General features: G+C 40.2%; 1 protein-coding gene across 40 annotated transcripts in view; it reads right to left on the bottom strand.

Moving 5' to 3' along the window:
* The window catches only part of LOC116989340 (receptor-type tyrosine-protein phosphatase S-like), a 394,665-nt gene that overhangs the window by 112,768 nt on the left and 265,147 nt on the right, over positions 1–16,750 (bottom strand). For 28 of the 40 annotated variants that reach the window (XM_033046622.1, XM_033046611.1, XM_033046631.1 and 25 more), the window contains 2 exons: positions 9,232–9,537; positions 3,099–3,292 (listed from right to left, as the gene is read on the bottom strand). The exons of the other annotated variants lie outside the window; for them this stretch is intronic. In XM_033046622.1, the coding sequence (XP_032902513.1) occupies positions 3,099–3,292; positions 9,232–9,537 (500 nt within the window). The remainder of the gene's footprint in view (positions 1–3,098; positions 3,293–9,231; positions 9,538–16,750) is intronic. 40 annotated transcript variants of the gene reach the window in all.

Raw genomic sequence — 16,750 nt, 5'->3', positions numbered from 1 at the left:
AAGAATGTCACTCGAGACTTCCCAATCCATGTCCAAATGTTCAGGTTTTTCTGTGTCTGGGCAGAGACTACCTCATTTTTGCTGAGTGGTTGTAAAATGGAATGAAATATTTCTGCAACCATCAATTAACATATCTGAACTTATGATGGTCATTGATAATGGTCATTGATAAAGATGACCAAGTCTTGGATACTACCCTGAGAAATTACTGTAGCTATGTCCTGGAGCTGGCATGGTTAGCCTCCAATAAGACCATCTTCATCTTCAAAGTAAAACTACAACCATTAAAATGTTTCCCCCCTTGATGCACGCTGACTTTGATCCATCGGGGCTCTGATGCCAGTCTTGGATGCAATTAGATGTCATGGGTAGTTACTCTCAGCTCACCAGTGGAATTCTGACCTATGGTCCATTTTTGTTCCATGTGGTGATGATGCCTGGAACTGAGCGCTCTTGTTAAATCCCATACTGGGTGTTAATGAACAGCATATTGGCAAGAATGTGCCATGGATGAGACCTTCCATACTTTGAGGATGATTAAGGGAGGACTATACCTGCAGTAATTAACTGGATAGGATTTGACATACTTTTATGGACGCCACTTTGCTGTTACATATCCTTCATTGCATTAGTTAGACTGCACTTTGAAAGTAGTTCAGTAGCTGTGAAAGTCTTTGAGGCTGTGAAACACACTGAGGAGCTGAAAGATGCTACAGTTAATACCAAATAAGTACTGGTCAACTCCTGACATTTGGGATAAGACAGAACTAACTACAACAGTAGCCTTAAAATTTACACGTTCTTTAAATTTTTTAAGTTCTTGGAATTCAGTAAAATGGAAGGCAGGTGTAATTTAAAGGAAACATTCAAGTATGCGTACTGGGGGATTCAACCTTCAAAATTTGCAGTAGAATCAAGCTAGAATTTGCACATTTTCACATGCTTCTTAAATGACAACGGTCTAAGAGCAGAGAGTATCATGTGACACAGTTTAGCTGTTGGGCAAGGAGTTAACATGATTAATATTAAACAAAGACAGATATGCATTTATCAATATGCATCCACTCGCTTATCTCTAACATCTCAAATCACGTACCACACAATGACTTTGACATTTAATGTTTCTGAATGTGTAATTCTACACACCCATTTAAAGGATGATTCCACAAACATTAATAAAACGTATGGCCAGGTTATCTACTTTTAATGATTCCGCTTGAGGAAAGAGTCAGCTGGGACACAAGGATTGCTCCCTGTTTGTTTGCTAGTGCTACGAATGCTTTTAAATTCATGGCAACAGTTGTTGAACTCTGACAAACCAGCCCAAAATTCTGGCAACTTCCAGCCTGCGTCTTGATCAAGTTCAAAGTGAGGTTCAAAGTCAACAGCGCTCATAAGGAATCAGACTTGTATGTCCCCCGCATTCTCAAAGTCAGAATGCATTGGATCATTGGCCATGTAGTCTGAGCTTGTCCACGTTTTGAGGTTTGGCATATACAGTACCCTGGTGACGATGAGTCAACATAAGCATTTTGCATCTCAAAGTCATAGCAGACAGGCCCTTCGGCCCAGCTTGCCCATGCCGACCAATATCCCATCTACACTAGTCCCACTTGCCCATGTTTGGCCTATATCCTCTGAAGCTTTCCTATCCATGTACCTGTCTCAAATTTGTTGTCCATCTGAGTTACTCCAGCTTTTTGTGTCTATCTTCAGTTTAAACCAGCATCTGCAGTTCCTTCCTACACAAATGTCTTTTAAATGTTGTTATAGTTTCTGCCTCATCCCTCTCCTCTGGCAGTTTGTTCCAAATACCTACCACCCTCTGTGTGAGAAAGTTGCCTCTCAGATTCCTCTTAAATCTTCCCCCTCTGGTTCTTGATTTATGTACTCTAGGTAAAAGACTGTGCATCTACCCTATCTATTCCCCTCATGATCTTATACACCTCTATAAGGTCACCTCTCCAGGAAATACCGTCCTAGCCTGCCCAACTTCTCCCTTTAGCTCAGGTCCTCAAGCCATGACAACATCTTCATAATGATCATACCATCATCTGGTCAATATTGACTGGGATTGTGCTCTGGACAATGATATTAGGTTATTAATTCCGATGGACCACTTCTTCTGAAGGTGATGTATTCTGACCTGGTATCAGGCCTCAACTGTGCCCGATTCCTCTAATTACTAATCTATACACTTTTGAATTCTATAAGTACAAAACACCTCTTCAATAAAGCATACTGCCCAGCAAGGGGGCAGAATGACCTACTATACGAATGCTGGCTCTTTGAAAGGACTACCAATTATTCCCACTGCCCTGTGGTGTTTACTCAGGTCCTGTAAATATTCCTGTTTTCCTGTCTATCTACGAAGATGTTGCCAGGGCTAGAAGGTATGAGCTATAGGGAGAGATTGAGTAGGCTGGGACTCTATTCCTTGAAGCGCAGGAGGATGAGGGGTGATCTTATCGAGGTGTATAAAATCATGAGAGGAATAGATCGGGTAGATGCACAGAGTCTCTTACCCAGAATAGGTGAATCGAGGACCAGAGGACATAGGTTTAAGGTGAAGGGGAAAAGATTTAATAGGAGTCTGAGAGGCAACTTTTTCACAAAAAGGGTGCCGGGTGTATGGAACAAGCTGCCCGAGGAGGTAGATGAGGCAGGGACTATCCCAACATTTAAGAAGCAGGTTCATAGATAGGACAGGTTTGGAGGGGTATGTACCAAACACGGGCTGGTGAAGCTAGTTGGCTGGTGTGGGTAAAGTTGGGCCGTAGGGCCTGTTTCCACACTATATAACTCTATGACTATGACTATCTAATTCTCTTTCAAAAGTGGTATTCATTGCCTTTTCAGACAGTGCATGTGAGACCACAACTTGCTTAATAAGCAAACTTTTCCTTATCTTCCCCATGGATTTTCAGCCAATTTGATATTAAATCAGCATTCTCATTATGAGGTTTCACAAAATGGTGGACTATCTGCCTCTGTTCTTTTGGTATTATTATTAAGTGGCGTGTGGCTTCCTACTATTTATTTGCAACTGTTTCGGTTGGTTGTACCAACCGCCACCACTCTTCAGTTTGCTTCCTAACCTGAGCATCGGTCAGCATGATATCCCTTATCAGTGGCCGTCCCCTGGCCTCTTCATCCACCACTTCCACATAGTGAACCTGGTAGCCCCGGATCTGGCCATGTTGCTTGTTTGGTACAGGAGACCGCCACATTACCTTCAAGGCAGTGGAGTTTAATGCTGCAACCTCCACTTTGCGAGGGGGAGCACTCGGCACTGCAAGAATAACGTGTTGGGCATCAGAAAGGAGAAATGCCACCTCTTTTCAAATAAGATTACTGTAGACAATTTTAAAGCCATAACCACATATAAACAGGCCAAATGGTAATTGAAATTACAAAGTAAATCTGGAATAGCAGATCGCCCTGAGAAAGTCACATATAAATGTGTACACATATATATTGAAAATCAAAGTACCGTAGATGATGGAAATCAGAAATAAAAATATCTGGAACTATCGAGCAGCATCAGCAGACAATGGAACATGGTTAATGTTTCAGGTCTAACACCATTCATCAAAATTGGGAATGAGAGTTTGAGTTCTGATGATGGGGTTTTTGGCCTGAAACGTTTACTCTGCTCCTTTCTCCACAGTTTCTGCCTGACCTGCTGTTTCCAGCATTTTCTACCTTTACATTTTTTCCCTGCTAATTTAATCATCTGATTTGAATTAAACACTGGAATCGCAGAGGTTTCAGGACAGCGCAACTCAACCTTACTGTGGTATAAACTAGATCAAGCCAAGATCTGTCATTCACAGATAGATTTCTATATCAAGTGTGGGACTATGCCAGTCTGATCTCTATCTTTGCCCAGGGAGTCTCAACTTGTCCATGTCCTAATCCTGCCTAATCTTTCTAGTTTATCTAGAAATTGGACTGGACCACACATAGTCTGCGGGGAGAGGGGGTGGGGGGGTAGTTCTGTGAGGGTGTGATTGAAAAAAACAGACAAGGGGAATCCAGTGTTGGTGGTATCTATTGATTTTCATAAGGCCTTTGAGGAGAAGCCTCAAGGAGGTTAGTTGACAAGATTATGCACCCAAAATTGGGGGAAATACACTGCCGTGGATTGAGACTGCATTATTGATCAGTAAGATACATTTCTCAGGTTGGTATGCTGTGACTAATTGATTATTGGATGCTTGGACCCAACTATTCAAAATTTATATTGATGATCTGGCTGAGAGGTCTAAATGTGTTGATGATACAAAACTAGATGGGGTTGTGAGTAGGGATGAGATGTCAAGAGGCTTCAAGCAATGTGGACAATATGAGTGATTAGGCCATAACATGGAAATTAGAACTTGTAAAAGTATGACGTAACTTATTTTTGTCACTATACAGAGAGCAGAGTGTTTTTCAGTCTCTTTACTCAAATAATGGACATACTTATCCTGGAGAGAGTACAGTAAAGATTGACTGGACTGGTTTGAGGGATGGTGGGTTTGCTGTGTAAGGAAAGATTGTGTAAACTAGACATATGTTCTACAGTTTAGAGGAATGGAGAGGAGATTTCAGTAAAACATATAAAATTGTTACGGAGCTTTTTAAAGGTTGGATTCAGACATTTCCCTTGGTGGAGAACTCTTTTACAGGGGCCATGGGGGTCAAAATAAGGAATAGGCCATTTGGGACTGAACTGAGGAGACAGTTATTCACATAAAACGTGGTGAATTTTTGGAATTCTCTAGCTTGGAGTGCTGTGGAGATTCATCCAGTGAATTCATTCAGAAAAGAGAATGATAGATTATGGAATATTAAGTGAATCGAGTAATACAGGGATATAACATCTGAACAAGGTAAACGAACAGCCGTGGCTTTGATTAATGGCAAAATATGCTTGAGAGGCTAGAGATGGGATTTAAAGTTTTTAAAAAGTAGCAAAGGTATGGGTGGCAAGGTGGTGCAGCGATAAAGTTACTGCATACAGCGCCAGAGTCCCAGGTTTGATCCTGACTGTGGATGCTTGTCTGTAAGGAGTTTCTACGTTCTCCCCGTGACCTGCGTGGGTTTTCTCCGGTATCTCTGCTTTCCTCTCGCACTCCAAAGATGTTTAAGTTTGTAGGTTAGTTGGCTTGGTATAATTGTATATTGTCCCCAGTATGTGTTGGATAATGTAAGCGTTCGGGGATCGCTGGTCAGCATGGGCTCAGTGGGCCAAAGGGCCTGTTTCCACGCTGTATCCTTAAACTAAACTAAAACTTAACTAAAGCTCTAACTATAGATAAAATTGAGATGAAAGCTCAACTATCAAAGAGGCAAATGGAAATTGCTGCACGCAAGGTCAGGTGTCAAAAGAACACATAATGCAAATGGATAAAAAGGAATATGTGCGAGAAATAATTTAAAGTGAAAAAGGTTGACCAATAAATGAAAATTAACAGAACAAATTATTCATCAACATGTCCACAACATATTTATCACAAATGACAAGATTCATTATAACTCAAGTGTAACCATGTTAAGGGCCTGTCCCACTGTATGAGGTAATTCAAGAGTTCTCCCGAGTTTAAAAAAAAATGTACGTAGCGGGTACGTCGGAGCTCGGGACATCTCTTAGCGGCTCGTTTTGCTAACGGCAGGTACTCGGGAAACGTGGTAAGCTCGTGAAGACTCGTGAAGATTTTTCAACATGTTGAAAAATATCCACGAGAGCCCGAGTACCTAAGAGTGGCTATTACCGTAATTCTCCGAGTTCGAATCAGGGGAAACTCGGGAGAACTCTTGAATTAGCTCGTACAGTGGGACAGCCCCTTTATCCAATCAATATCATTCCTGCTCCTATTTATGTTAACAGAACGAAACTACAGCACAAGGCAGAGATTCACAGACTTTTACCAAATGGTAATTCTGTTTCATGGTTTTCTATTTGGTCTTGATCCCTCTTAAACAAATGGCCAAGTTGGATTATGTTGGGAATAATTAGGAGTACCGTTAGCAAACGGTTGTGATTGAGCCTCAACAGATACTGTTTTTGATAGAGTATGATTGTTGCATCTGCACCTGCTTCTATTTTCTTTCAATATTCTTAATATTTTCCTGTCTAGTTTTTCTGCCTTAAAATGGTGACAGCGGCTGCCCTCCATTGACTATTGGCTTTGGTGCCTGGTGAATGATAATGTGTCGCATTCGATCTGCGAACAATGGCAGGTAAACTGAGTGCATAAGGTTCTTGAAATCACAGCTCTACCCACCGCAATCCTCATTCATACACATTTATACACCATCAGGAAGAGGTTTTCAACTGAGCTTTCCTCTTCTACTGATCCAATGGTCATTGAGAAACACAAAGGGGTCCAGAATTAAATCTAGCATTTTGCTGAAATGGAAATGAAATAGATTCCTCAAATAAATGCATTCAACAACTGAGCCACATCTTATCTTTAAAGGCCCAGAACGATGCCATTCGGGTCATTATTATTTCATTAATGGGATTATTAAGACCTCTGTCAAAAATGGAAATGGATTAGGCAACATGTACAATCACTTTGATTATTAAGTCTACTCAGCAAAGGGAAACCCATGTAGAAGTCAATTACTAAACAGCATGACCCAGTACAGGGGTGATTGCCAAGCAGCAGTTCCCTGTTCCTGAGCAGCAAGAAAAAATATTGGGAACAAAATCAAATTTCTGCAGATCCCAAAGAGCCATCTATTTATTCCACATTTCCTTCGCGTAGGCCTATAGACATGATGGGAAAGTGACGCAGCGTGGAAACAGGCCCTACAGCCCTCTGAGTCCGGGCTGACCATCGATCTCCATACACTGCATTATCCTACACACCAGGGGCAATATACTGTTTTTTTTTTTACCAAAGCCAAATTAACCTACAAACCTGTACATCCTTGGAGTGTGGGAGGAAACTGGAGCACCTGGGGAAAGCCCACGAGGTTACGGGGGAACATACAAACTCCATATACCCAGCACCCTTAATCAGGATCGAACCTGGGTCTCTGGCACTGTAAGGCAGCAACTCTATCACTGCGCCACTGTGCCTTCTCAATGAACCTCAACAGGTTTTAATCTTCAGCAAGCATCCAATTCAGGGCATGGAGGGTGTGCTTTATCAGTGTAAAGAGCTGTAGGAATATGGCCTTCAAAACAGCTGGCAATCGATCAGCATTGGATGAGCTTTTTGAAAGCAAGATAATTTTAAACGGAAACATTTCTGAACAAGACAATTTAATATGGCATTTTTCTTCGCTCGTCTGCTCTAATTGGATATTCTACAGGCGGCAAATGACGGTTAGACTGATTTTGTCAGGGAAGCAAACAAACTGAGCTTTGTTTGTTTATCTGGAATATAATCATTCAATAACAGTGTTCTAAATGCCAACTAAATCACTTGCTATTATTTTTATTTAGTATTCCCCCTCAAGTTTATATTTCATTTTGCTCTGCGATTATTCTCTGTAATTATATACTGTGATAATTGAACTGGTATTATCCCAGAATGGTTTGTGTTAAGATTATTGATTCACATTGTGCTAAACTATAATTTCACTTTTCTCAGGATGCCCACAGTGCCACGGGTTTAATTGCTCCTTATCTCCTTTTGTTTGGTTCCTTCTTCAATTTACCTCATCCTCATCTCAAATCTTTCTGAAAATATTTTCAATTTAAGTTGTGAAGCCTCAGTACTGTTACAAATAGAGAGAGGCAATTTGAGCAATTGTGTGGATGCAAATCACTTTGCCACAGCACAAAATCAATCACCTTACTTTGTTCTCCTTAATGTCCTGACCTATACCTCTATTCAAACATTCACTTCCCTTCCCAGAAATATAACAGTGGTTTTTACCTTGCCTACTCTTATGATAAGACTTCAGAATTGTGGGCGCCATGGCGACGTAGCAGTAGAGCTACTGCATTACAATGCCAGAGACCTGGGTTCGATCCTGACTACGGGTGCTGCCTGTACGGAGTTTGTACATTCTCCCCATGACCTGCGTGGGTTTTCTCCGAGATCTTTTCAATTTCCTCCCACACTCCAAAGACGTCGAGGTTTGTAAGTTAATTGGCTTGGTATACATGTAAAATTGTTCCTAGTGTGTAGGATAGTCATAAGGTCATAAAGGAGCAGAATTAGGCCATTTGACCCATCAAGTCTACTCTGCCATACAACATGTTAATGTGCGGGTATTGTTGGTCGATGCGGCTTGGTGGGCCGAAGGGCCCGTTTCCACGCTGTATCTCTAAACTAAACTAAACAAAAAAAAGACATGTCTCCTGATATTCCTCCTTATTTTTTGATCGATCCAAATTTGATTATTTAGCATCCGATAATCAAAAACTTGTGCATACTGCCTGACCTGCTGAATTTTTAGAGCATATTATGTTTATTTGTTAATTATTAGATGGTTGATCTCATATCAATCTATCTTCTGATCTCTTACATCCAAGGACAGCAGCTCCCTTTCCCTGAATACAGTTTTGTGACCAACTTCTCAGAAGGAGAATGGTAAAATGCTGCAAGAGGAAAAATGGATAAGAAAGAATATTATTAAAAAAGTGTCAGGATAAAAATATGTGTGCAATGGTCGTTCTAATCCCTTAATGTGCTATCTGCTATGTGGACTCACTGTGGTGGATGTTAATATGTGGTTATTGTTGTTTTTTATTGTATTGTATTGTATGTATGACTGCTTAAATTTCGTTCAGACTTCGGTCTGGATGACAATAAAAGGCTATCTATCTATCTATCTATCTATCTATGCACAGCAATCTATTTCCAAAACCGGTTCTGTTGAAGTCAATTAATTTTAGAAACTGGTTACAATTCACATCTGTTACCAATGACTAGGAACAATCTTTGGTCCCATCAAACGCTCTCTCATGGGCATGGCATAATTAAAAAATGGTTACAGAGATCTTAAAACAGTGTTCTCGATAGGCCAGAAGATCTAACTGTGCAGGGGCTAAAGGCCATATTGGGAAACATTCATGGTTATGAAAGTGAAAGATAAATGAAAAGCAGGATTTATTTTCTCCAGTGTGCAATCTTAATTGAAACGACACCTTTATAAGTTCAAACTTTTACTTGCAACTTTGTTATGCTATGGATGATAGATCATAGAATGAAACTCAGTGACCTCCATGAAGTTCTTAACATCAAACATTAAAATACAGCGAGAAGGGTTGATCAGACTTACCATCTTCATCTGTGCGAGTGATTACAGGTGCGCTCTCTGGGCCTGGTCCCACCACCGTGTGTGCGACTACCGTCACCCGGTACTCAGTCCATTTCGCCAGTGCCTCTAGCCGCATCTGCGTGGTCTTCGGTGGAATGTCCTTCACCTCATGGGTCTCCGTGTCCTCTCCCTGCACCGCTTGGTACCTGATACTGTACTTTGCCAGGTCGCCATTTTGACTCTCTGGTGGTGGTGGCCACCAACTTACCAGAATGCTGGTGGAACTGGGACTGGTGCACTTTACATTTTGAGGAGGGGCGGATGGTTCTATTGCAGGCAGTTGCAGTAGAGGAAGGAGTTAAAAAACAATGGGAGGGAAGAGGATAAAAACAATGGAATAAAAAGAAAAAAATGATAAAAAAGGAAAACGTTCCTCAAAAAACTGAACAAAACACAAAAAACAGCAAAAGACACTAAAGTAATAAGAAAACCTGGTATAATGTTTAAACAAAAAACAACCCTGTCCTTACAAGGAACTAGGTTGTTTGAATGATCAAATTAAATACTACACAAATCTTACTTGGGAAGGAATTGGAATAGGAAGGCTTTTCAATTGATTTCAGTTTTATTAATATTTTAAGGTTAATTTATTCCATCTCCACACAAACAGTTGGCCTCTTCCACACACTTCATTGAGAGAGAGGACAGGATAGTCTGGACTCCTGGCATCCCTGTAAAACTTCCATTCTATTTATTTTTTTGCCAACCATATCGGTAACATTATTCTTTATCACTCCTTTTATCTTCTACGCAAGCCACCATTTCAAATGAAACATGTTTGCCTTCATCAAAACAAAAACTCAGTGGGTCAAGCAGCAAGTGTGGAGGCAAAGATATTGTTGATCTTTCTGGAATGATGCTCGATCTTAACCTGAAATGCAGACCGACCCTTTGCCTCTACGGATTCTACTTTAGCTACTGTGTTCAGCTATTTGTTATTTTTTCTCCAGATTTCAGAATCTGTAGTCTCTTTTGTCTCAAACACATTGTCCTAATGGATAGATTATGTGATCGAAGAAAACATTTTGTGCAGTGGGCACTTTCCTGGCGTGGTGTAACACAATTTCAGCACCAATTCAATTTGTGCATTGCATAACAATAATTGCCAGGGAGCATTGTCAGGGGAATAAATCCATGATATCCTAGGATATCCCAGGAGCAACCATTACTGGTCATTCTGAAGCAACCATGCTTTCGCAGCACTGAGCTGGTCTGGTACTCCACTTCACTAACTACCTTATCATCCTCATGCAACAAACTCTACCCACCATAATACCAAACATTATCTTCCCTCTCCACCTACATGTACAGATCTCAACTAGTCTAGGCTGAACATGTTGCCTAGCCGAGCTAGTCCCACTTGCCTGCACCTATCCCCTCCACAACCCTTTCCTATCCATGTATTTGTCTAAGCGTCCTTTAAATGTCATAATTGTAGCCGCATTCACCACTTCCTTTGGCAGCTTGTTCGAGATACTCATCACCTTCTGTGAGAAAAAGGTTACCACTTTAAATATTTCCCCTCTCGCCTGAAACCTATACCACCCCATAGTGTCTGACTCCATTTGATGAAGCGAGGCGACCGAAACTGGACACAGTCCTCAAAATATGGCCAAACGTCTTGTACAGCTATAATATGACATCCCATCTCCTGTACTCAATACCCTGACCAATGAAGGCAAGTATGCCAAACAAGACTGGATCAACCATGGTTAAACAACGGTAATTTGACTTACCCTGTTCCTGTTTTTTATATTCTTTGCTAAGGTCAACTTGGCCTCAGTCTCCATTTTAGTTGCAGGTCAGATCTGATTGCGAACACGCCCATAGGCTCTGGACCTATACTTGATCATGGACCCAAACCACTGACCTGATCAATGATCTAATCAAACCATTCCATCATCAACCCAACTCCATTCACCAACTAGCCACATGCCTCCTGGCCCCTTACTTGAGTGCCATCTCTATACCATCCACTCCACAGCCATTATCCTCATTACCAGTTAAAACTCCCACCATTCTTAAGTCCCATCCTAATTACTTGCAGCCCCTGCATTCCAATATTCCACGTACATTTCCACGTACATTTTTACCTTAAAATCACAATATTGTTAATAGTCTCACTCCATTTAAATAATAATTCGTAATTTCATTTTTCTTCCCAAAGTGAATAGCCTCACATTTTCCCAAACTAGATTCCATCTGGCAACTCCCAATTACACCACCACACCAAACTCTGGTCAATCTCATTGACTCAGTGTCTCCCCTATCCCAAAATATCTCCAGACCCAGCCTTGTAGATTTTCCTTCGTGGAAATGTAGGCTTTTCTCCATTTAAGATCCAGCCAAGCACCTTTGCCTCTTTAGATGATTCAATGCACTGCTGATAACCTTTCCCCAACATTTATTTATTCTGTATAGGAATCAACGACTTACTGGAAAACAATTCCGCAAATCTGGGACACTCGACTGTGACCGACACCTAGTGTATTTGGTTCATGAGGCGAATAGGTCTATCAAAAATAACTGGAAAGTTTTGAGTTTCTACTGCCAGTGACATTTAAGTACAAGGCAAGCTGTAATGGCAAAAGTCCTCAGACAAGATAATAAAAAGTACCAGAACTTTAAAGGGCTGTTTGTCTATAGATGACTTTCTGTCGTATCGCTTCAGGGGACAAAGACTCCAATCCAGACCCGCTTTTGCTGCAGTGGAATCCACTTGTTTTTGATGAGGCTCGAAATGAAAAAAGTTAACACTTTTCCCCCTTGGGGAGATGAACAAATTAACCTCTCTCCACACTGCAATTTCATCCTTCTGTTGTCCAATTGCACCACTGTTACCTTTTACAGACTCTACCGAGTCCCACAGGAATGTTTCAGCATCCTTGTGCGATTTCCAGACTATTTTTATTCGTTGCCTTTCCTTCTATTTCACTTTTTGTCCCAATTACTTTCCCAATTGAATAGAAGTTTGTTATTCTCGAACCACTGTTGATTAATTTGCCTGCCTCTCACCTATTCAGTACCTGCCTTCCGTATTGTGGCTGCCGAGAGATAAGCCATTAATTTGGCAGAGATTTCGAAATGAGGAGCAGCATTTCGTTTTATTTCTCACGTTTCTCCGGTATATGGCTGTGTTGGTCACCAGATTCAGACAGGTAGGATCATAGAATCACAAAGCACAGAAATTGGCTCTTTAGCACACCTCATCCATGCCTGTTATGCCCATCAACACTAATCCCATTCGGCTACATTATGCTCATATCCTCTCAGACTCTTAAATTCCAGAGAGAATAAAACCAGCCCGTTCAATCTCTCCTTATAACTACAGCCATCCATTCCTGGCAACATCTACAGACAGTATTATTATCTTCTTTATCATGTCTGAAATTAAATCCTGCCAGCCAAGGATAGTGTGTGAAAACAGCCGAGAGCTATGGGAAAGGGATTTTGATGTAAATGCTCCTATATGCAAACTGTCTTCACTTATATTCTAACCATGGTTAAGTTGACAAGTTTCACAGACTAAGCTGGAATCAAAGTCAAGTATATACCAACTGGACAGCAAGCATCATCTTAGTCAAACAGCATGCTTGCTTGCAGAGCAGTTGCAAAGCATCCCGCAGACAGCCATACCTTGCCCTATCAATGAAGTTAAGAAGAGACCAAATGCATTGGAAATCAAATTACTTTTAGAACAGCCAGGAATATATCTCAGTGTCAGCCAAAGTACCCAAATAGTTCATTTCCATTTGTTTAAACACAGTGCAAGTGCATCTTAAAATACAGAATTATTAGAAGTAAACATTGACTAAGTTTGGAAAATTTAGGAGGGGGAGTTGGGTGATATACTCACTTTCAGGCCAAAATAATACAAATCAAGAAAAATAAATTACGCAAAACACTCCAGGACATCCTGGATCCATGCACAGAAAACGACAACTTAACACAAAGTGAAATTAAAACCAGTCCAAATTAAAGTATATTTCATAGTACGTACCTGACATTCCTTCAAGCTCTTACACTAAAGACTTGCTTTGCATGCATGAGTTACCTTTTTTAACCTACCCTTTCTCTCCCAGCATATCATTGGCCATAGGTTTGTAAGCATTCCAAGACTTCTACAACCCAGGGATCAGCAGCATTCATAAAGCCCACATGTAATATTCCAAAGTCTATTCCCTTTGGAAGGGACTGGCAAAGCATTCCATCTGGGAACTATCAATCTATAATTGGATCCTATTTTTAAAAGGTTTTGGTGCTTTGAAATTTAGCTTTGCTTTGTTCAAAGTCATGGATTTTGACGTCTACCAACTGGTGCTGAAGTATTCCATGAACATGATTCCCGTCCATCTTGTGAATATTTATGACAAAGCTGGAGAACAACATTGACTAACATCGGGGAACTGCAACTGTTATTTATTAATGCTCCCTAAACCGGGAAGTGATTAAAATAAAACTAATTGAGATAAATATTTCAATACGGAATTGATAAAAATTTCCAACCACTATTGTGGAATACAAACTTTTATAATGAAGGTGTTTAGTAGCATAAAGGACGGGTTACTACAATGGCATCAGGAGTTCTGGACTAACTAAGTCAAGAACATGGGTTGAAATCCCACCATGGCATAAATTCAAGTCATAACTAAATCTGGAATTTAACATAAAAACATTTAACTTGTTAAAAAATCTATCCGGTTTACTAATGTCTACCTGGGAATGAAATCTGCCATCTTTACACTGTCAGCCTATCTGTGTGTGACTCCAGAAATCAGAAGTTATTAAATTAAAAAAAAGCCTCCTCAGTCCAGCGTCAATTAGAGATGGACAATAATTGCTGGTGCTCCCAGCAAAGTCCGCATCCTACAAATGAATAAATCATTGTAAGCAACATTATTTCCATCCGCTGAAAGGCATTGGTTTAGCATGGCCTACACTAAGTTGGAAGTGAGTTCAAGTCATGTCACTGCAAGTGTCAGCTTCTGAATATGTGAGAAATGTCGAGTGGTGTGATGAAGTCACTTTCCTTGATCTACTGTGGCTGTTAAATTTGACAGCATTAAATTACAAAGTGAATTGTGGATTCTGATCATTGCCACTCGAGACTCGCAATATATTAGAGCTCATAAATAGATTGTGGCATCACATGATAAACAAAGCAAAGAGTTCCTGATTGAATGGAATTCATCAATAAAAGACTCATGACAAGTGGGGCTGCTTCGACAGGAGTTTTACTTTGGAACAGGCCATGTGGGATCAGAATGCCAATCCCTGAGATTAACTCAGTCATCCACTACTGTCAGGAGAAGCTCAACAGGGTCTTGTGGAACTGTTACTGATATTAACCGTCTTTGAATAAGAAAATTGCCTGAAAATACAGACTAGCCCACAGTAGAGGATGCCTGTTTTAAGGACAGCTTACAGGTGTAGTTGGTTTATTGAAGGAAGTTGGTTATTTGAAGCAACTTCACTTTGTTTTGAGTTGATAAAGTTCCCTCAGCATCAGTTACTTCCTGGCAAGAAATGTTGATCATCGATATCCAATTATTAATCCAATCAAACAGATCTACAGGTGACTATTCAATTGGAAGCACTGGTACCCAATGAATTTATTTAACATTTTTTAATGTAGAGTTGTCTTTAGGGGTGAACTTGGGTTGCTGGACAACTCAAGGCTTAGATAATTTCAAATGTACTGCCTAAATTCACGAAAGAAAGAAAGCAAGACTTTATTTTAGAGTTGGAGGGGAAGAATAAAGAAAGGCAGTGATTTTTGGAGAATACCATCGCCAGATTCTACACATTTGTTGACGGGTATTTGATGAGGAAACCAAAAGATAATTTGGAAGCGCAATGTATGTAGACCATTTTAACATGCAAAAATAGAACCTTAACATCAAAACTTTAAAGAACATGGGTACTTGGTCAGAAAATGCTGACAGACCAAATGTGGTAAGAATGTGGTCACCTGTAATTCTGTTTCAAACGGATGGCTTTGACAGGCACCCACCACTGACTGGCTGGTTGTATCAGTCTGTACTCACCTGATCCTACTGATTAAGGGTGTTTGAAAGTCCATAACTTTATTGTGACCTCTGGTGAAACTAAATATCTTTCCAAATCAAACGGCAAATTCCCTTTCAGTACTTTTCAAAGTCATTTTTCCAATTTGCTTATCATTGACCAAATCAAGATGGTATCAAGGAGCATCTCTAAATGGGTTAGAGTTAATATTCATTTCAGTTTAATGGATTCTTTAGACCAGTTCATTATTTTGCAAGGGCTGTTTTCTGATGATCGTTTTCTATTTGCATTCTGTGCGACCAATGTAAATACTTTGCGATTAAAAAGAAAATGGTGGTTGCAGAAGTACCCAATGATAACTGCTACGCAGAACAAAGTGGCCTAACTTCCCAGACCTGCCTCCAATGTATCATTGCATGGATAAATGGAAAATGGACCTTGTTATGCAAGGGTGCATGTTGACTATTAGTGCCCAGCGATATTTGTGGGATAAGCAATTTGATCCAGGAATAGTGGCAATGGGAACAAGTCCAGAAAAAAGTGGTTTTCAGAAGCACAATAATGAAGAAAACATGGACATTGGGCATTAATACGTTTATCCCCAATTCATAATGGTATTTGCCCCAAAAAACATCTTCCTATTGATTTATTTCAGTATTAGTTAAGCTGTTTTTTATTGAAAACCAAGAAGAAAAAGATACTGGTCTCTTGGAATTGTAGATATGATAGCCATTTTCTTCTTGGCCAGGTCAGGAGAGCACAGTGGTAGAGTTGATGCCTCACAGCTCCAGTGATCTTGGTTCATCCCTAATATGTGTGGAGTTTGGTTGTTTCTCTGAGTTTTCTCTGGTTTCCTATCACAGATCACATTATGCCCGTCAATTGGCCACTGTAAGTTTCCCTTTGTGTCTAGATAAGTGGAAGAATCCAAGGGGAGTTGATGGGAATGTGATAAGTGGAAGAATCCAAGGGGAGTTGATGGGAATGTGGGGAGAATAAAATGGGTTAGTGTAGGTTTGGTGAAAATTGGTGCGTTGTGGTTGGCATGTACTCAGTGGGCTGAGGAATTTGCTTCCATGTTGCATCTCTATAACTGTGACATTAAAAGCATTATTCACAACAAACAAAAATCACTAAATCTAAGGCTTCCCATGATTGTTCTCTTTAGTTTAATTGAGATTGGGTTAAAAGGATCCATTCTGTATGCTTTTGGATCAAAAACTTCCAATTCTGCATTTGGTATACAGTATTGTATACAGAACCATTCCACTGGGTGTATGTATTGTAATGGTCCTTAATTATGCTTACAATAAATATGCATAAAATAATATTCAGGTCAAGAATCAGTAATCAATTATAACGTGACACTGATGAAATGGCAGTGTTAGCATAGCTTTTAGTCCTAAAAGCTGTAATGAATGTCTTTTGCAGGGCAAATCATTCAGTAATGAAG

This window comes from Amblyraja radiata, chromosome 29 (genome assembly GCF_010909765.2).
Source record: "Amblyraja radiata isolate CabotCenter1 chromosome 29, sAmbRad1.1.pri, whole genome shotgun sequence".
NCBI classification, from domain to species: Eukaryota; Metazoa; Chordata; class Chondrichthyes; order Rajiformes; family Rajidae; genus Amblyraja; species Amblyraja radiata.
Note: the sequence above shows the minus strand (reverse complement) of the source record. Positions and strands in the feature narration are given on the sequence as shown.